The following is a 20,957-nucleotide window of genomic DNA, read 5'->3' on the forward strand; positions in this document are numbered from 1 at the left end:
AGCTGGAAATGTACCCTGTTTAGCCAGCGGTGCCCATGCAAGCTAACAATGGATGGATGTAGACCTGCTATGTGCCTCACTCTGCATTCCTCGGTATGCAGCGGAACCAATCTAGAAAAGCTGGCATTTTTATGGCCTTGAGAGTATGCTTCTCAGTGGGATTGTGGATAGTTTCCTCTTTAATAGGAAAGTCTGTTTTTATATAGATGTATTTCTTGGGTGCTGACAGACCCAGCACCACCAGCTCCTAAGTGAGCCCGTGTTTTCTGCTTGGGACAGGATCCAGAAGCATCCCGTGGAGGGGTTGGGCACCCCAGATCCACCTGCCAGGACTCCAGGAGAGGCGTGGGTGAGCAGCTGATGAGCCCCCAGCTGCAGATTCTTAGGAGGACTGAGGCTTGGGGCAGCCTGGTCTCATTCTGGGATGTTCAGTGGCCACACCAGCAATTCTTTGTGCTTGCTTGGTAATCCATCTCTTGTAGCTAATAGAAGCTACATCAGTTTCATAGGGCTGTCATAACAGTACTTACCACAAAGCTTAAAGCAACAGGAATGTATTGTCTCATAGTAAAGAGGCCTCGGCCAGAAGTCTGCGATCAGGGTGTCTGCAGAGCCTCCTTCTGAAGGCTCTAGGGGAAGATCGTTCCTTGCTTTTCCTGCTTCTGTGACTCCAGGCATTCCTTGACTTGCAGATGCATCATGCCAATCTCTGCCTCCATCTCCACATAGTTCTCCCCTGTTTATCTGTGTCCAAATTTCTCTCGTCTTTGTGGACACCATCATTGGATTAGGACCCTCCATAATCCAGGATGACATTATCATCACCGGTCACACCTGCAATGATCCTATTTCCAAATAAGGCCACATGTACAGGTTCTGGAGGTGAGACTTCAGCATATCTTTCTGGGAGACATAATTCAGCCCCATAACAAAGGGTAATACAGTGTTTTGAGAGAAGATCTGTGTACAGAAAAGTGCTCACATTGTAGCATAGACATTGATGGATTTTCACATAGCAAACCATACTTGTGACCCCCCCCCCCGACCCAGATGAAGGGATAGAAGAGATAGTCTTAGAAAACGGATACTAAATTCCATGCCTTATAGAGAAAGCCTCTCTTGGAGAGCGTTTTCCCAAGGCTCATTAGTCTAGTTTGGGCTTTTAGGGTGAAATCAGGTATGTTGTTGACACTTCACACCAGGTGCACTGTGATAAAATACCCAAGGATGTGGGTATTATACCGCAAAGTACAAAGGACAGATTCACTCTTTAACCCCAGCGTCCTCCTGAGAACTCTATTGTAAAGCATATTGTTATACACTAAATTTTATAATACGAATAATTAGATTTCTAAGTTAGAGATTCTGCCAAAAATCGCTTTATCAGATGAATGTTGGATGTGAGCAGTTTCATCATAAAAGAAGAAATATGCCACTCAGAAAAGAAAGAACAAAAAATAAAAATAAAGAAGAAATGCCACTCAGAGATGTGACTGCCAGTTTAGGAGAGGCTTTGGCTCTCGGTCCATTGCTTCGTGTTTCCATTTTGGGTTCGTTGTCTATAAAGGGGAAGGGGTGTCTGCCTGGCTCTCTGTGTTGGATAGTGGGAGGAGACCACAGCCCACATCTAGTTCCAGCCTCTTGTCACACAGTTGAGGGACAGGAGCCCAGCTGAGATGGACCTGTTGAAGGCACCTGGACAGGGATCACAGTCACCATCCCTTTACCTTGCATTTTCTCGTGTTTCAAGTTGTGGTGCGCATTGATTCCAGCCCTGTTGTTCTTGTGAAAGTCACACACACTGTGACTATCACAGCAACCCACTGATCTTCGTGGCCCTCAGTTTGCTTTCCTGTAAAACTGAGAAAGAAATACTTGATCCTCTGATATTAGTAATAGGGGAGAGGGGAAGACGTCAGTTCCAAAAGGTGCAGTCTTCCTGGAGAACATGCGACTTGAATGAAGCCCTGATAGAGCCCTGACCTCTCATCCTACGCTTGTTTTTAAGAGAGGGAATCACAGCTGGGCGACAGGGAGTTGAGAACATCCGCTGTAGTGGTTTGAGCAATACAGGATGGCCATATTTAAATTGGGATTGTACTGTGGAGAGTTACATTAAGTAAATAAGGTCAGGAGAAACAGAAACACGGGAGTTGGACCTTGTTGCAGCCTCCTCCTTGGTGATTTTATTTGGAGTAAATGGCACATGTAATCTTAGTGTGTTTCATGTCAGAACCCCATCAAAGAATGCCACGGGTAAGTCTGTGACGTGTTTCAGGGCGTCTTTTTAAAGGAGATCCAAAAAATTAAAATTTATCTTTTCCTTTTTAATTGTGACTATTTTAAATTTTGTTATTTTAAAAATTACATATGTGTAAGTGGACCACTCTTTAAAAAAAAGGCATCCTATCATATCTTGGCACCCTCAATGTCGAGATGCAATGAAAGGACCTTTGCTCATTGTGTTAGGCATTTTAGCTCTGTTCAGAATCTGTCACTGTTACCTGCACTTACTTTGTTTTTATAATTTAAGGGCAGAATTTTTTTTTTTATCGGTCATGGAAAATAGCTGATACGCCAATTTTTGAACTCTATAAAAATCGCAAATATTCCCATATTAATCCAAACAGATAATTTTTGTTTTTGCATCAGATTTTGTCCCTAAAAGGACTGAATACAGTACAGGATGTGGAGTGAAACAAGGCTGCTACGGTTTCAGAAACAGCTTTGAAGATGAGGCTTTTTGCCAAGGAAAGTGGGAACTGCCAGTCCCAGGAAGAAGTGATGGACCCATCCTTGACTTGCACGACCATGGGGTGTGTCAGTCGCCCCGTCACCTTGCCCTTCAAACTCTTGCCCACCGCGAACTAGGCACACGCTTAACTCAGTGTTGTGGCAGATGGATGACTGCTGTGGGTTTTAACTTAGAAAAAGCAGAGGTGAGCAGATTCCACCATCCCGGCAGAAGGTTGCACACCCCCACCCCCACCAAAACGCATTAAAAGCTTCCTAAGTTGCTCGGCTTTAGCCGAGGCTGAGTGCTGCTGTCTCAGAAGAATTAATTACTTTGAATGGGAGTGATTTTTTTAAAGACTTAAGAATGTTTCCTTTTTTTTTTTTTTGTTTTAGCACAACTGAATGAACTTGGGAAAAATAAATGCTTTGCGTTTGAGAGTTGTCTGCTGGAAAAAGTCAACAAAGGGCTTCTGGGTTTTGTTCAGTGTTGTCTTGATTAGAATGGCATAAATCTTAAGTACTTTCAGAGGAGGCTTACAAATTAGAGAATAGTTTGGCTGTTTTGGTTTGATTCTAGCAAGAGTTCAGCATGGAGAAATAATACCACTGATGAGATGAGGAATGTGTTTAGCATAATAAAAAACTACCTCCGTGTAGTCCCATTTTTAGGGCAGCTGCAATTTGTGTCTTAAAAACATAAAAACAGCCAGACAGTATCATTTTTCTTTGCTTGTTTCCCAGACACATTAATAGATTATACCCCTCAATGGTTTTACATTTTAATTACACAAGTGAACAAAGTTTTGCCCTTTAGAACTATTCTGTTGGGTGTTGGTTTTTAAGTTACAAACATTGAAGAAAAAATCGTCTGGACTTCTATAATGATAAGTCTTGAGACATGTCAGTGCTTTCTGGGAAGAGTAGTTCCATTTTTCTAACTGCCTCACTGGGGATCCTGGACCGGAGTGTCTGCCCCTGGGATGCAGCGTCGTCTTGGATGGCCTGCTCCCGGCACCTCTGCTTCCGGCCAAGTGGCTGTGCTATTCCTGGCCTCTGTAACTCTTCAGGTCTTTCTCTCCCAGATGCACGGTAGCTGCTGCATCCCCAGGCATCCTGTCTTTGTTTAAGACCAGAAGAAAAGGGAAAGGGTGGTACCAGACATTTCTGCCTCTTTGATTGCAGAGACAAAGGCTGTCTTCAAGCCTGCAGCTGACTTCTGCTTTTCCCCTCTCCGCCGGGACTGCACATGCCACCCTGCACTGCAAGGGGGCACGAGGCTGCTCCAGTCTCCATGGTGGATTCAGATATTAAGGAGGACAGGGCTGAAGGCTGCCAGGGATCCTCTGATATTAGTAACTGGGGAGAGAGGATGACATCAGTTCCAAAAAGTGCAATCTTCCTGTAGAACATGGGACTTGTATGAAGCCCTGATAGAGAGGTCAACTTTGAAGAGGCAGACAGAGGACACGCAGGTGCCCAGCCTGCTTTCACTTAGTTTTCAAAGCAAAAAGATTGCCAACATTTGTGGACACAGGGAGGGTACCCACCCCGCCCCCCAAATTCTAGATTTTTAGCTGCATTCAACACATTGCAAAATCTGTGTATCCTGGATGCTCACTTCCCCGTGCTGGACACGGGGTAGTGCCTGCTCCTTCAGAAGGGAGGACCCTACCCCTTTGCCATGAGGCCCAGTGCTCGAGGCTCTAGACTGCATCTTGAGGGCATGTGTTCTGTACATGCAGCCCCTCCACTGGCAGCAGCCCCTCCCAGGTCCTGTGAGCCCTGGGATGTGCACTCCAGGGCTTTGTGTTTTCCCTGTGTTGCCTTCTTAGGCTTTGCTGCCGAAGCTGTGACAAAGGCATCACTGAAAAGAGTTTCTCAAAAAAGAAAAATAGCCCTTGTGATGGGTGAGATCATCTGTATGTTACCCAATAAAAAGTCAAAGGCTTGAGGGGCCTTCTGAGTTCACTCCAGGGAATGGTGCAGCAGCCTCGCTCGGAGCCACTCTAGGCCTCCCTGACGTTGCACGGTGGCGGCATTAGATTATCTCATGGAACAAGCCCCATCTCTTTGAAATCACAGTAGGATGGGAATGTCCATGAAAGTAAACAGCTGTGCATTCTGAGAAGCGGGGACACTTTGTTCTAATGGCCAGCAGTTCCTTTTCCTGTTTCTTGATTGCATATCACTTCTTTCAGATAGCCTTTTCACTTTGAAAACTGTGAAATTAAGGTATCCCAGTCATCTCTGTTCAGGCGTGTGCTTCAGTGATGTGAAGACTTGCTTTCAAAAGCTCAGTGAGGCCGTACACGGTAGCTCACCCCTGTAATCTCAGCACTTTGGGAGGCCAAGGTGGGTGGATCACCTGAGGTCAAGAGTTCGAGACCAGCCTGACCAACATGGCGAAACCCCGTCTCTACTAAAAATACAAAAAAATTAGCTGGGCGTGTTGGTGGGCACCTGTAACCCCAGCTACTTAGGAGGCTGAGGCAGAAGAATCGCTTTGAACCCAGGAGGCAGAGGTTGCAGTGAACTGAGACCACACCACTGCACTCCAGCCTAGGCGACAAATGTGAAACTCTGTCTCAAAAAAAATAATAAAAATAAAAAAGCTTGGTGAGAAGGGGTAAGAATCTGGTTAGGTCTGGGTTGGCTGGAAGCCTGCTGGGGGTGCTTTGACTGGACAATTCTTGATACTTCTAAGATGGACATGAGGCTGGACATGTGGCTCACGCCTGTAATCCCAGCATTTTGGGAGGCTGACGTGGGTGGATCACCTGAGTTCAGGAGTTTGAGACCAGCCTGGCCAACATGGTGAAACCTCATCTCTACTGAAAATACAAAAATTAGCTGGGTGTGGTGGCAGGTACCTGTAATCTCAGCTACTTGGGAGGCTGAGGCAGGAAGAATTGCTTGAACCTGGGAGACGGAGGTTGCAGTGAGCTGAGATTGTGCCACTGTACTCCATCCTGGCGACAGAGCGAGACTCCATCTCAACAACAGAAACAACAACAAAAATGGACTTGAAAGACCAGGAATATGGTACAGGTTTTGTTTTTCCCTCTCATGGTACTAAGAGGAAAGCAGGGCTTTGGACAGAACTTCACTTATCTTCGATGATTCTTTTCCTTTCTGTCCATCCTCTCCAGAAACATTGCCTATTGCATTGTGACCAGCTTTTGTATAGGAAAGGAAGAAACCGATATCATTTGGGTTTTGTCGTCAGGGAGACGCTAGTCTTGTTGTGAGATGAGAAGCTGGTAACTGTCAGCAGGGTTAGGAGAAGAGAGTGGCCATGTGCCCCACGCACCAGAGAGGCCAGGAGATGGACAGAGTCCCTCGGTGGAGACGGTGGGGTTCAGGGTGGCATCCTGAGGGCTGAGTGCGGGCAAGCTGGGCATAGTGTGTGCACAGCAGCGATGGGGGTACATGGTGTTTCCAGAGGGGACCTAGTAAACAAAGCTCTGCAGGCAAGAAAGACCACTTTCTCTCGGGAGGAAGGACAAAGGGCCTGTTGTTGCGGTGTGTGATGTTTGAGCAGGGTGGGGATGGTGTCCAGAACAGCAAGGCTTGTTTTGCATGGTGGTGAGTAGGACTTGATTAAATGCAGCGGCCTCCCCCACCTGCCCCGCCTGATCAAACTGTTCTTCTGCATTGATGCTGGAGGCAAGAGAGAGGATGCTTTGTGTTAGGCCGGCGGCCGCCTGCTTCCTGCCGTGGTAAATGCGTGTTACAGGGCAGGAGGTTAAAACGTGACTTTAGAGGTGCCTTGGTTTTGTTTTTCTGTTCCATGTGAGCCATGGGTGACCATTTCTAATATGTCATCCTTTCTCTGGAATATTGGTTCTTCCCTGAGGGCGATTTTGTCCTCCAGAAGACATGTGGCAACATCTGGAGACATTTGAGTTTGTCACAACTGGGGGCAGGAGGATGCCACTGACTTCTAGTGGGTAGAGGTCAGAGATGCTGCGGAGGTCCCTGCAATACCCAGGGCGACCCTCACGGCAAAGAATGATTGGCGCCAAATGTCAATGGTGCTGCGGTGAAGGGGCGTGGTTTGGAGTGTCCTGTTGTTTATCCATGTTTTATCTATTGGACATTCGGTAAAATAGCCCGTTTTTAGCTCTTACAGATGGTCCTGGTATGCACATTCTTCTGTGGGTCTTTTGGTTAACATACATACACATCGCTGAGTTGTAGGTCACTCCGTTTCTTTCCCCAGTCATGACATTTTTTTTTTCTTTTTTTAAGACAGGGTCTCACTCTATCACCCAGGCTGCAGTGCAGTGGCGATTCTGGCTCACTGCAACCTTCGCCTCCTGGGTTCAAGTGATTCTCTTGACTCAGCCTTCTGAGTAACTGGAATTACAGGCATATGCCACCATGCCTGGCTAATTTTTGTATTTTTAGTAGGGATGGTGATGGGGTTTTACCATGTTACCCAGGCTGGTCTCAGACTCTTGACCTCAAATGATATGCCCACCTTGACCTCCCCAAAGGCTGGCATTACAGGCATGAGCCACTGTGGCCAGTCATATCAATTTTGGTATTCACCCCGTATTCAGGGGTTGCAGGTGTAGGGAGCGGCGCAAATGGCCATTGACAGATGAGTGGATAAAGAGAAGGTAGAGCATACACACAGTGGAATATTGCTCAGCCTCAAAATGGAAGGAAATCCTGTTACCTGTTGCCACATGGATAAACCTTGAGTCCATGATGTCAGCCGGAATAAGCCAATCCTACAAGGCAGATACTGTATGGTTCTACCTATGTGGCATATCTGGAATAGTAAAACTCATAGAGGCAGTAATAGAACTCAGGTTGCCAGGGGCAGTGGGGGACTGTTCATTGGGTATAGTTTCGGTTTTGCAAGTTCTGGAGATCTGTTATGTAACAGTGTGATTATAGTTAATGCTACTGAACTCTGTATAATTAAAATGGTTAAGAGGATACTTTTTATATTATGTTTTTGTCGTTGTTGTTAGAGATGGGGTCTCTCTCTGTCGCCCAGGCTGGAGTGCACTGTATGATTATGGCTCACTGTAGCCTCGAACTCCTGGATCAAGTGATCTTCCTGCCTCAGCCTCCCAAGTAGCTGCAATTACAGGGATGTGCCACTGTGCCTGACTAACTTTAACAACAAAACTGTAGAAACCTGGTTTCATTGTATTGCCCAGGCTGCTCTCAAAACTCCTAGCCTGAAGTGATCCTCCTGCACTGACCTCCCAAAGCACTGGAATTACAGATGTGAGCCATCATGCCCGGCCTATGTCATGTGTTTTTGAAAATCACAGTTTAAAATAAAAAAGCATTGCAGTGCTCTCGTCCTTGGGGCATCTTGCTCCTTGCAGCCGTTCTGGAGTGTGTGGGTGGCACTGTCTGCTCTCCGCTCCGTCTCCCTGGCTGCGCAGGCAGGCCAAGGGCAGCTGAACACATGTACAGGCCCCTCTTCTGTCGGTGTTTCATCAGGAAGTAGAGGCACTGTGAGTGTCTTTGGGCAAGGAGTTTATTAAAGGAATCAGAACGTACGTGATTGTGGGCAGAGGTTTGCAGGGAGAGTTGGAGGGTCCTGCGCAGTTGGTCACACCCCCAGTACCTCCAAGAACCCGTCCACCCAGCTTGGGGAGAGGATGTACTCTGGAGCCCCAGGGGAGACTGGCCCTCCTGGGTCTGAGCCAAGCAGTGAGCTGAGGCCACTGTTGGGGGGTCACAGGCCCCTCAGTTGGGAAGAAGAAGGGGATGTGAAGCGGTGCAGGGTGCAGTGTGAAGTCAGGCTGGAGCCTGCCAGACACCAATGCAGCCGCTTCTTGCCCCATGTGACTGTGATGTGACCTGATGGGATAGTGGCTACTGTGTCACCTCTACTTTCAAACCTTGGGCAGCTTCCTATTTTGATCCAGTCTAACAAAGAACCATACAGGAACAGAGATTGTGGAAAATGCAGTTCCCATTTTAGCCAAAATGGCTGGCATTAACCTTGAAGTTACAAACCTGACCTGTGATGTACTCCCAGTCTCCAAAGGGCCAGCTGGGGAAACGTGTACCATTCCTTCATTATTCCTTGTTTGATTGTAAATACGCGGTATTTAAACCGTGACACATTTTACAGAGGTATTTGTATCTTAGCCTGAGAGTTTAGCTATCATTTAAATCATGACTTTTCTTCCGGGAAATGTGGCCTGGTTTCCACATAATCTACTTAGGCTAAAACTTTTGTAAAACAGCCCATTTATAAACTGCAACTTTCTGCATTTATGAAGTTCTCTGTAATGCTTTAGTAGCTAAAGATGGGGAAAAGGAAACTTTAAGTTAGGTTTAAAGTAAACAATAAGAGTGTCTAGGATAACTAAGCTTTTGGGTTATTTCAGACAATCTTACATAAAAGAGCTTAGAAACTACCTAAATAGCTCTAAGTGTTATAAGTCAAGAGAGTCCCCTTACCACTTACGCGCTGGTTTCCTCACGTTATGATGAGAAGGGATAGTTTGTCACTGCTCCTCAGAGTGGAGCAGCTAGCCTAGGTCCCACTGGCACTTTGGACATGAACAAATTATAACAGCAGCAGGGTCAGTTGTAACTGTGCTTGTGGCATACTTCAGAGTTTGCAACGTATTTTCATAATTGCTTCACTGTGATGGTCCTGGTTGTCCTAGGGTGTAAGACAACCAGCTCTTACCACCATTTTTGGGGTGATAAAACCGAGAATAGGAAGCATTACCCAAGATCGTGTACTGAAGTGGTAGAGGCAGGTCTTGAGGACCAGATCACTCCTCATCTTTTGAAACGTTTGGGGCCCCCACCCTCTGATGTGATGATTCCCTGTCGGCCACCAGGGGGCTCCTGTGCATGTCTGTCACTGCACTTGACTCATGGAATTTGTATCAGCCAGGATCCAGTTAGGAGACAGAAACCACACAGTAGTTGGGAGAGGAGTGCTTCATAGGAAGCACGATTTGGCGCATTGACCAAATCCCGCCATGCCCTCGTGCTTACAACTTTTCTGTTTACAAAATCAAGGTTGAACAATTGCCACAGCGTTCCTGTATATGCAAAGCTCATAATATTTACACTGTGGCTCTTTGTGAAAAGGTTTGCTTACCCCCAATGTAAAGAACTTAACTTGTGACAGGTTATTGTCTATTATGGACCAATTATTAACTAGTATCTACTACAGGTAAGGAGAACTCTAAAGAATACAGGAATAGCAGATATAGGGAGCAGTCACTCCCCCCAGGGCTGGGGCACAGAGTACCTGAGGAAGGAAGAATTTGGAACTATTCTCCCCACTCCCTGCAAAGCTGAGATTCGGATCTTGATGGAGGATGGTCCACTGTGTAGTGGAGAAAGTCGCTGAGGGCGACTGCTGGCTGGAGAGCAGGGAGCTGCCCCCAGCATGCCAGTGAAGCTCACTAGGAAGCTGGCCTGACTGTCTGTGGGACTCAGTGGAAAGCCACCAAGGAATTGTCTCTAAAAGTCACTGGGAAGCTGCCCGCCAGAGCCACTGTGTGTGCCATGTGACTGCCAGGTCCCACTGGAGCAGGCCGGGAGGAAAGCACACTGGAATTATGAAGGCAAGCCTTTTCCACCGCCTGTGTGCCTCTACCGCCCTCTGCTGACGGTGCTCACCAGGTGCCAGCCAACGCTGGAGAAACGCCCACAGGGTCCTGCTCCAGGATCACCATATGGGCAGTGAAGGTGCATTTGTGGTGCAGAGGCAGTGCATCACTGACTGGCAGTGTTGCAACAGGTTGTCTGCAGATCTGCGTTGTAAATTCCTCTGACACACGATGGTGTTCCAGAAATCCTCCCTGAACGTCACTCTCCATTAACCATCTCTTAGGTGGATCTTGGCCTGTGCTTGCTGATGGTCAGGACTTGGCCAGGTCCCGAGGCCCCAGGACCTTTGCCACATGTGGAGAGGAGGCACACGCCTCTGGGCTCTATGCTGCACTCCCTCCAGGAAGACTATCGCCCCATGCTACAGAACACGCACTCCTCCTCCGGTCCCATATGGTTGGCCTGCATTCTGACTCTGCAGCTCCCACCTGCCTGGGGCACATCCCACCCCATCACTGCTGGGACAGTCAGCCTGCCTTCCATTGCTCTGTGGAAATGCTGTCTGCCAACTCAGTCTCCGCCACCTCCAGATTGTCACCTCATCTCCTGATGGCGACGTCTCTGATGGACTCCCACCACGATTTTGGGAGCCACACGCCCCCTTTTCACCTTGCCGATGACCCAGCCGTAGGCTTTCTATCATGCCACCGCCTTACCCTGTGTGTCCGTTAGCATGGATTTGTCACCTGGTGCAGCCACATCCTTGTCCTGGTTCTGTCCTCATGCCTCATCCTCGCTCCTATCTTTACCATGGGGCCTCTTGCGGCCCAGCCCTCATTTTAGGGAGAGATGAAACAGGTATTAGACCTTTGTGCGCTAAATACCTTCTTGAGCATCTAGTTCCAAACACACGAGGAGGGTTTTTGGTTTATTTTGTTAGCGTTATTTATTACTATTTGGTATGTCTTTCTTAAGAGATGGGAGTCTCGCTATGTTACCCAGACAGCAGTGCGTTAGCTCCTCACAGGGGTGCTCATAGCACACTGCGGCCTCCAACTCCTGGGCTCAGGTGATCCCACCACAGCCTCCTGAGAGCTTTTTTGGACTGTTTTATCAGATTTCTTGCTTTCTTACTATTTTTGTCAACTGCGAAGGAAGGAATTTTTTTCTTTCCTAATAGAGATTTTATTGGTACTTTGGAAGGTCAATCAGAGCTGTTTCAATTTGTACCCTGTTCTTAATGTCCTTACAGAAAATCTAAAGAGCTGTGTCGTTGGATTCTTTTCCAGGTACTCCAGCAACTTTCCAGCTGAAAACTTGGAGGCAGATTTTCCTTAAGAGGCCAGGAATTGTTATGACTTTTTGAAGTCTCAGCAGCTTTGGGTGGTGGTTTCCATCTTTAGGAGCACGAGTCTGTCTCAGGGCGAAACTTCAGTGTAGATGACATGTTCTCAGGATATTTCACAACTTGCTGCCTTGCTGGATGGGCTACGTTTCCTTCTCCAAGTGCCAATGCCTTCAGATGCTGACGAGCTGTCACATCAGAAGTCACAGTCACTCACCGTTATCAGCAACACTGCATAGGCAAGTTTTCAGCTTTTCATAGCACATTAACAAAGCGATTAGGAAGACCAACTGCCACGACCAGATGGGTTCCAGGGTGCATGTCTTTCTGATAGGGAGAGCCAGGATCAAGGAGTGCTTTTTCTTCCGTAAAGGTTCTACTAAAAGACAACCCATGGGCTCACACCTACAATACCGCCACTTTGGGAGGCCAAAGCAGGAAGTCAAGGCAGGAGGATCGCTTGAGGCCTGGAGATTGAGACCGGTCTGAGCAACATGCTAAGACCTCGTCTCTACAAAAAATAAAAATAAAAAATTAACTGGGTGTGGTGACACACGCCTGTAGTCCCAGCTTCTTGGGAGGCTGAGGCAGGAGGATGCCTTGAGCCTGAGAGTTCAAAGCTCCAGTGAGCTGTGATCGCACCACTGCACTCCAGCCTGCGTGACACAGCGAGACGCTGTCTCAAAAATAAAAAAACAGACCTGTGAGTAGAAGGAATTTAAGCTGCTCAAGACACATTAAATGCATGACCATAACTCCAAATTGCCAGTCAGTATGCTTTATGTTGCAGGATATGAAAACCGTCCACCCAGCCTGGCACCCAAGACAGCCAAAGCCTCTCATAAAATATATGCCAAAAAACAGCCCACAAATGATTTCACCTCTTTTAAAAAAAAGCATTTATGCTTAAAAAATGGAATGAGGTGGGATTCTCTCCTTAAAAATGTTTACAGAACTACTAAAAACCTTGTGTTTACAAAACAGTTGCTGAAAGTATTCCGCTGGCATATATGAGAAGGGAGACAGGGACCGAGACAGGGACCCTGAGCAGCGTGTGATAGTCATCAGTTTCTTTCTCCCCTGCTTCCTGGGAGCCTGGACTCTGCTTGGTTTATGCTCCACTTCCTGCAGGTCAGTCTCAACTTCGTGCTGAGCCACTTCAGCTCATTTGCCCTTTGTGTCCCCTTTTCTCTTTTTCCCCTGAGGATTTATCCTTTCCTGCTTCATTTCCACTTTTGCAGAAGCAGGTTGAGCCGACAGCCTGGCAGACCCCCGGGCTCTGCCTTGGCCACCCCTAGGGCTAAGCTGACCTTACCCTTGGCCATCTTGGCGGTGCCTGGTGCCTGCTGGCCGAGATCCTTGTGAGTCTGGGGGCGCTGCAACTCCCTTTCCCACCCCAGCCTCTGGGACCGCAGCAGCCGCCAGGAATTTTTTTTTTTAAGTCTCAACACATTTGGGTGGGGATTTCCATCTTTTAGGGGCTTCCCTGTTAGTAGAGCACAAGTCTGTCTCACAAAGAACCTTCAGGGTGGACAAGGTGTTCTCATCTATTTCCCAATGTGCCTCCTTTCTGGATGAGTCAGGTTTCCTTTCTGAAGACACTCAGCTCAATTAGAATGGGTAACAGTTAAATTCAGCAGACTGAGAGGTGATTTCAGTGCTTGTCCCGTCAGACAAAAGGCATTTCCTCATCGTGCAGTTATTTTATCTCTGGAAGGTGAAGCATTGTTGAGGTAGTCAGAATTGATCAATTGCGGATGTGACTCATGGCCCTTGAAATGTGATATTGGATTTTTTAAAAAGCTGCTTATTCTCCTCTCATTTTGATCTCTGGTCACTGATTTTCCATATCCCTCAAACTGAAATCTCTACGGCGGGTGACATGGCCAGGCTTCCTTCCCAGCCTCTGGAGTTGGTGCATTACTCCCGTGATTTTTTCTGCGGGTGTTGGCTAGGGCCTTTGTTTCCCCAAGAGTTCTTCAGAGATGTAGGGGTAATTCCCATTAGGGTTGTTGTCCTTGTTTTATTCTTATTGCCAAAGAAGTTCACTTGTGTGTGACTATAAGACAAGTCTCCCAGAAGCAGCTGCTGTAGCGATGAGCTCACTCCCCCATTGCCACGGCTGCCTTTGCCGGGCCCCCACGGCCTTGCAGGAGAGCGTCCAGATTCCCATTCCAGGGCGGGTTCCTTCTCTTCCCCCTCAGCTACGCTATCCTCAGACACTCCCCTGCTCACAGATTCATGCCTCAGGCCTCCTGCCTTCACGCCCGTTTTCACAGGGAAGCCTCTGCGGAAGGCCTTCCCAGCCTTTCTAGTTGCGGTTTCTATTTGGAGGCCTTCTTATCTCCACCCTGAGACAAAGGGGCACATCCCCTTCATGCTGCCACTGTAGGGACCCTGGGTGTTTTCAGCGTGAGCCTGCCTCCCCTGCTGCACTCAGGACGCCCTCGCCCTCGTGGCCCTCGCCCTCGTGGGAGTTGGTTCAGATTGTCTCTTCAATGAAGTATCAACAACTTTGTTCCAGAAAAAACTTTGATTAACTGTGTTTTTTTCCTGCTGTTCGTAGAGAAAACATTTCCATGAGAACAATGAGGCGTTCTCTACTAGGAGATGTTGAACTCTAATCGGGCTGTAAGAGTGAGTTTCCGTACAGAAGATCAGTTAATAACTCAGGCAGCAGTGTTTGGTCTGGTGTGTGGACTTGGTGCTTTGGGTCTGTGAGTGCCCACAGCATGGCACCTGGGCTGGCATCGTCGTGCGTTGGGGGTGATTGACTTCCTGGCTTTTTGTAGAGGGACTTTTGAGGTTAGAGCAAGTGAGGCCAAAGATTTTTCCTGAGTACTGCAGGACAGAACTGCCTGGTTAGTGGCTCTGACACTCCACAGACACTAGGCAGTTGTCACTAATCAGTGCAGTGCCAAGTGCTTCCTTACCTTGTAGACCTGGGACTGTGACAACATGAGCATCATTGTGGTGCCATCACGCATGTGCCACCTTAGGGATGCTACGGTCCCAGTCCTTATCCTGAGATAACTTGTGCCAGCTGTAGGTGTGCTGTCCACCAACTTTAAGCCTAATTCTGCTGAACTTGAGAAGTTCCGTGAGGCAAAGAGAATAGAATGACGCTTTTCAAAGCTGCTGCTGCTTTTCTGACTGCTTTCCCCATAGCACAATAAACATGTAGAGGTGCTTTCTCTGGACGAGGAAGCCCGGGGTGAAAACAAAGTTTATCTCCCAAAGCAAAACACATTCCTGCTGGGAAATGTAGGTGGAGTGTGGTGGGGAAGGCAGATAGATGTTGTGGAATGCAGTCTTCTATCTGGAGGGGAAGCTTTGGGAATCTTTGCAGATGAGAAGAAACAACATCATGTTATCCTTTGTACTGAAGTTGGAAAGCAAGTGACAGCGTTTCTGAGAGAACCCCACCCAGTCACCACTGAGTCAGACACAGAACTGTGTCACCCTGTAAAAGCTGTCCCAAGACCCTGCAAGCCGTTATTCATCATGGTTTTGCCTAAAGAGCTTCCTCTGATACTCAAATTCAAACATATCATTGTGAAGAGAAGGACACAATTTCGTTTATTTTTATTTTTATTTTTTTGAGACAGGGTCTTGCTCTGTCACCCAGGCTGGGGTGGAGTAGTATGATAATGGCGCACTGCGACCTCAACCTTCTGGGCTCAAGTGATCCTCCTGCCTTAGCCTCCTGAGCAGCTGAGTGCCATCGTAGCTGGCTAATTTTTTACTTTTTTTTTTTGTAGAGACAGGATTTCTTTTGCTGTATTACCCAGGCTAGTCTCGAACTTCTGGACTCAAGTGATTCTTCTACCTTGGCCTCACAAAGTGGTGGGATTGCAGGCACGAGCCACTGCTCTCAGCCCTAGACACAATTTTAAAGCTTACCATATATCTGTCTTACACTGAGTTCAAATAGTTTAAATAGTTTCCTTGATTTTATTTTTTTTATCTTAATTTTTTAAATTAAAGAAAATTTTTTGAGACAGAGTCTCACTCCGTCGCCCAGGCTGGAGTGCAGTGGCACGATATCAGCTCACTGCAACCTCCACCTCTCAGGAGCAAGCAATTTTCATGCCTCAGTCTCTCGAGTAGCTGGGATTACAGGCATGTGCCACCATGCCCAGCTAACTTTTTTTTTGTATTCTTAGTAGAGATACGGTTTCACCATGTTGGCCAGGCTGGTCTTGAACTCCTGACCTCAGGTAATCCACTTGCCTTGGCCTCCCAAAGTGCTGGGATTACAGGTGTGAGCCACAGCATCCGGCCCCTTGTTTTTAGATATTGGGGAACGTATAACTTTTTATCGTGGTAAAATATACATAACATGAATTTACCTTCTTAATGATTTTAAAGTGTACCGTTCAGTGATGTGTTAAGTACATTTACATTGTTGTCCAACCATCCCCACTGTCCATTTTCAGAACTTGTCGTCTTCCCCAGCTGAACCTCTCTGGCATTAAACACTAACTTCCCTTTCCCTCCTGTCCCCAGCCCCTGGTAATCACCCTTCCACTCCTGTGTCTATGATTTTGATGACTCAGGTACCTCAATTCAATTGTACAGTGTTTCTCCATTTGTGACTGGTTTATTTCACTTAAGTATAATGTCCTCAAGGTTCATCCATGTTGTTGGCCTGTGTCAGAATTTCTCTCCTTTTTTAAGGCTGAATAATATTCCCATTATATGTGTATGTATATGCCCTATTTTATCCATTCATTTGTTGATGGACATTTGGGTTGTTTTCATCTAGAATTCATAATTGTTTAAAGGCAAAAACAAAATAAGATTCTGTCCTTTGAAAATTGTTGTGTTTTTTTTGTTGTGGTTTTTAATGCAAGCAAATTTATTATGAATAAAGTATCAAGGTTTTTTGTTTTAATTTTTGTGAGTACATAGTAGGTGTATTGATGTCCTTAGAAATTTATGATGATAGAATTATACTTTGTGAATGTGCATTTTTGCTTATGTTTGTAACCCCAGCACTTTGGGAAGCTAAGGCAAGTAGATGGCTTGAGCCCAGGAGTTCGAGACCAGCTTGGGCAACATAGGGTTCCATCGCTACAAAAAAAATAAAAATTAGCTTGGTGCGGTGGTGCGTGCCTGTAGTACCAGCTATTCGGGACGCTGAGATGGGAGAATTGCTTGAGACTGGGAGGTGCAGACTGTGGTGAGCTGTGATCACGCCATTAAGCTCCAGCTTGGGTGACAGAATGGGACCCTGTCTCCAAAAAGCAGTGCATTTTTGGACACTTCAAAATAGAGGCTAAATTAGCTTTCTAAGCAGATTCTTCATTGGCAGGTGACTGGTATGGTTATTCTCATAAATCTGTTACTTTGGTTAATATTTTTATGCTTTACTACCTAAATGTTGGATTCTTCCCCTTAGTAATTTTCTATGCTTTTTTTCTAACTCATTAAAGGTATAAATTAAATTCTGAGTTTTATACCATGTTTCCTTTGGCAGTAGAATTAAAATTGGGAAAAATCATCTATATTCGTGGAGATTAATGGCGAAGTCTCTTAAATGAGCTAAACGTGTATAAACATATATTATTGATTTTCTTTTGCCACTTTACCCTGGAGCAAGTTTCCCAACATTGCAACATGAAGTGCAGTTTAGGGGGGAAATATCTACTATCAGAATGCCAATCTTTTTACCTCTTTGTGGTAAATTGTATGTTTACATTGTCATGAGGGTCTCTCCCTTGGAAGAAAGAGGTTATTGTTTATTCTGGATGAGGTCAGTTGTAGACAGTTTCAGCTAAAAATTGTGGGGAACCAATTTGTTATTTCTAAAGCTGTGAGTTGAGTTTTTGATATTTGACTTGTTTTGCATTATATTCGTGACCATAATTAATAGCATCTGCATGGCAGGTAGGCTGTGTTATCCATTGTGAATACAAGGAAATGAGGAAAAAGAGACCAGAATTCTTAGGGTCTGGAGTTGGCATCCGTGGATAACACATGGATAGAAATAACTTTTGTGATCTTTTAAGAAGGCGGAATTCCTGGCAGGCAAGAAAAGCCACTAAAGACCCGAAGTCTCCAAAACAGAAGACCAGCTCCAGGATGCCAAGAGTTTCCTTGGAATCCCTGGACCCCAGATGTCTGTAACTTGCCTCCTTATCCACACCTTATGTTTACTATTTTTCCCACCCTGCCTGGATACCCTTATTTGGTTCAGGGGGAAATAGAAATGAGCAAAGTCAGCCATATCAACACTTAGGCTTTCTAGCATTGAAATACAGATGTGCGTCGGTCATTCCAGTCCCAGCACTTAGCAGTGACCTAGAGAAACAGATAGGGCCCTTCATCTCTGATCCATCCTCTTTCCTCTGTGCAGAAACCTGGGGTGAGGGTTGCTCCAGATCCCCAGCCTCTTGGGCTGGCCCCTTGGCCTCCCTCTTGGGGCTTGTCGAAACCCAGTCTCCACCAGGTATCGCCTGCATTTTGCTATCCCTTGGCTGTGTGTACAATCTCAGCAGGTGGAAGCTTATTTACAGTCTATAAAGACATCGGGATAAAATCGTCTAGAACTTTTGAAACCAGTTGTTGACTGAAAAAAATTGCTGCATATTTTTGTTAGGAGTGGTTTTTAAATTTTGTTTATGGTATTGACTAACAGTGAATAATTGCTTTATTCACAAGAGTTCAGTTGTCCCCAGATCAAGGTGGAGATTTCAGAAAAATATGCAGCTTCAGAATTGAGGCATTGTAAGTTACTTAGCACCTAGCTTCTCTGGCCACTCACCCCAAGAAGTAAACTTGAGTCCAAAACACCTAGTTTTTCAACTGCCACAAGAATGGATGGCATTAGCTTCAGGCTTACCTTTGGAAGTTATTCTCAGGATAGCCAAGACAGCTGCAGTGAACTCCAAAGCTGTATGCTGATGTGCTTGTAACCAGTAATTTTTTCTTACTGGTTTTCCTTGCAGTTTATAAAGCTTTTTGGTGTAAAACAGGGTTGGCAAACCATTTTTGGAACAAGCCCAGTAGTAAATATTTTTGGCTTTGTAGGCCAAGGGACTCAATTCTGCCCTGTAGCAATATGTAAGCCAATGGGTGTGGCTGTATTCCACTAAAACTTTGGGGGGGGGCGGGATGGGAAGGGGAGAGAAAGCAGCTGACTGGATTTGCTCAGTGGCCACAGTTTGCCAGAAAATGGGCAGATTAACTGGAATGAATTGCTATTGAGTTCCATTTTACTGTATAGGAAAATCTAGGTTAATAAAAATGATAGAATGCAGGTTGGGTGGGGTGACTTATGCCTGCAATCCCAGCACTCTGGGAAGCTGAGGCAGGTGGATCACAAGGTTAGGAGCTCAAGACCAGCCTGGCCAACGTGGTGAAACCCCCATCTCTACTAAAAATACAAATATTAGCCAGGCATGGTGGTGTGCACCTGTAATCCCAGCTACTCAAGAGGCTAAGGCAGGAGAATTGCTTGAACCGGGAGGCAGAGGTTGCAGTGAGCCGAGATCGCACCACTGCACTCCAGCCTGGATGACAGAGCGAGACTCTATCTCGAGAAAAAAAAAAAAAATGCTATGGAATGGATGGGATTCAAGCTGTTAGGAAGTCAGTCAATACACACTGAGAGCATACTGTGTTTATTTCTGAGTAGTGAATATCTTAACATACACAGCATGGTATAATAATCTGATTAGGGCTATGACAAAATACAGATACGTGTTAGCAAGGATGTGGAGAAATTGGAACCTTCATACGCTGATGGTGGGAATGTAAAACGGTGCAGCTGCTGTAGAAAACAGCCTGGCAGCTCCTCAGGTTGTTAAATGTAGTTATCATGGGCCCAGCGATTCCACTTCTAGGTCTGTATTCTAAAGAAGTGAAAACGTAGGTCCACACAAAAACTGTACCCCCATGTTCATAACAGCATCACTTACAATAGCCAAAAGTAGACACTGATGAATAAACAAAATGTGGTCTGTCCATACAAGTGAATGTTATTCAGCCATAAAAAGAAATGAAGTACTACTGCATGCTACAACGTGGATGAACTTTAAAAGCATCGTGCTAAGTAAGAGAAGCCAGGCCCAAGAGGCCACACATTGTATGACTCCATTTATGTGAACTGTCTAGGACAGGCAAATTCATGGACACAGAAAGTACATTTGTGGTTGCCAGAGGCTGGAGGAATTGGAAAATGAGTGGTAAGGAGCACAGGTTTCTTTCGGGGCTTGGGGAAATGCCCTAACATTGATGGTGGTGATGGTTATACAACTCTGAAGATACTAAAAGCCATGCTTTCTATGAGTGAACGTAGGGGTATTTGAATTATATTTCCATAAAGCTATTACAAAAACTAGTTCCAGGATTAATGCATGAGAAATTAATAAATTAAAATGGTCTAAAATTATTGTCTGGTTTAAGGAAATCTAGAAAATGAATCAGTATCTTCAGGTCCCCTGCTTTCCGTGGTGTGTGTTCCTAAGCTTTCCCATTCCCTGGATAAACAGGAGTCGTGTCCAGGGAAAGGGGTGTAGTGCATCCCTGATCCCCTGAGTGGTAATAAGGTCAGTCCCCTGAGCCCCATTCCCGCCAAGCATGAGGTATGTCCACTGCGTTCCGAGGACCTGCTCTGCCTCTGTAATTGCTGCTCATGGAAGGCTCATGGAACATGCTTCTCTCTTACAGATTGAAGAGGGCAGTAAAGCCGCGGCAGTCGACAAGTTACTGGCTGGAGACGAGATCGTCAGCATCAATGACATTGGTCTCTCAGGGTTTAGACAGGAAGCGATTTGCCTGGTGAAGGGGTCCCATAAGACCCTGAAGCTGGTTGTTAAAAGGTAAGACTTGAGCTTCCTCCCACATTTACCATGACGCATAGGAGTGAGTGCGACATCAAAGTGGGAAGCCAGTTGTCCCACCCACATCACTGCAGAGATTGCGATTGGGACCCAAGTCCTGCATATGTGCGCTTAGAGTTATATGTCTTGGCCAAGCATGGGCCCAGCATCAGTAGTCCAAATGGTTCCTTATTTTATTATGACTGATTTTATAAATTTTAATGTATTAAGTGGATTTGAGTCCGCCTATCTTTCCTTTGCCAATATGTAGATGATTCTCTTGGCAGGCAGAAAACTGCTTATGCTCTCAGTGAAGTGATATGTTGTTGCCTGTCTTGTACACAAGGTGGCAGCCCGCTGCGTTTTCTGTTTACGTGCTAGAAAGAGTGTCACAAAGAGGCCAGCCGCCAAGGGTTTAGAGGGCTGTGCTGAGGTCTGGAGGGAGCTGGCTGTCTATTCCTGTATGTTACATGTCAGTTGGAGCTTGGATG

At 46.1% G+C, this 20,957-nt stretch overlaps 1 protein-coding gene across 2 annotated transcripts in view; it reads left to right on the forward strand.

The window, feature by feature from the left end:
* Window positions 1–20,957, forward strand: part of SHROOM2 (shroom family member 2) — a 157,969-nt gene that overhangs the window by 60,241 nt on the left and 76,771 nt on the right. For both annotated transcript variants that reach the window (XM_017509913.2, XM_017509914.2), the window contains exon 2: window positions 20,315–20,466. In XM_017509913.2, coding sequence (XP_017365402.1) covers window positions 20,315–20,466 — 152 coding nt within the window. The remainder of the gene's footprint in view (window positions 1–20,314; window positions 20,467–20,957) is intronic.

This window comes from Cebus imitator, unplaced genomic scaffold, assembly GCF_001604975.1.
Source record: "Cebus imitator isolate Cc_AM_T3 unplaced genomic scaffold, Cebus_imitator-1.0 Scaffold426, whole genome shotgun sequence".
Taxonomy (NCBI): Eukaryota; Metazoa; Chordata; class Mammalia; order Primates; family Cebidae; genus Cebus; species Cebus imitator.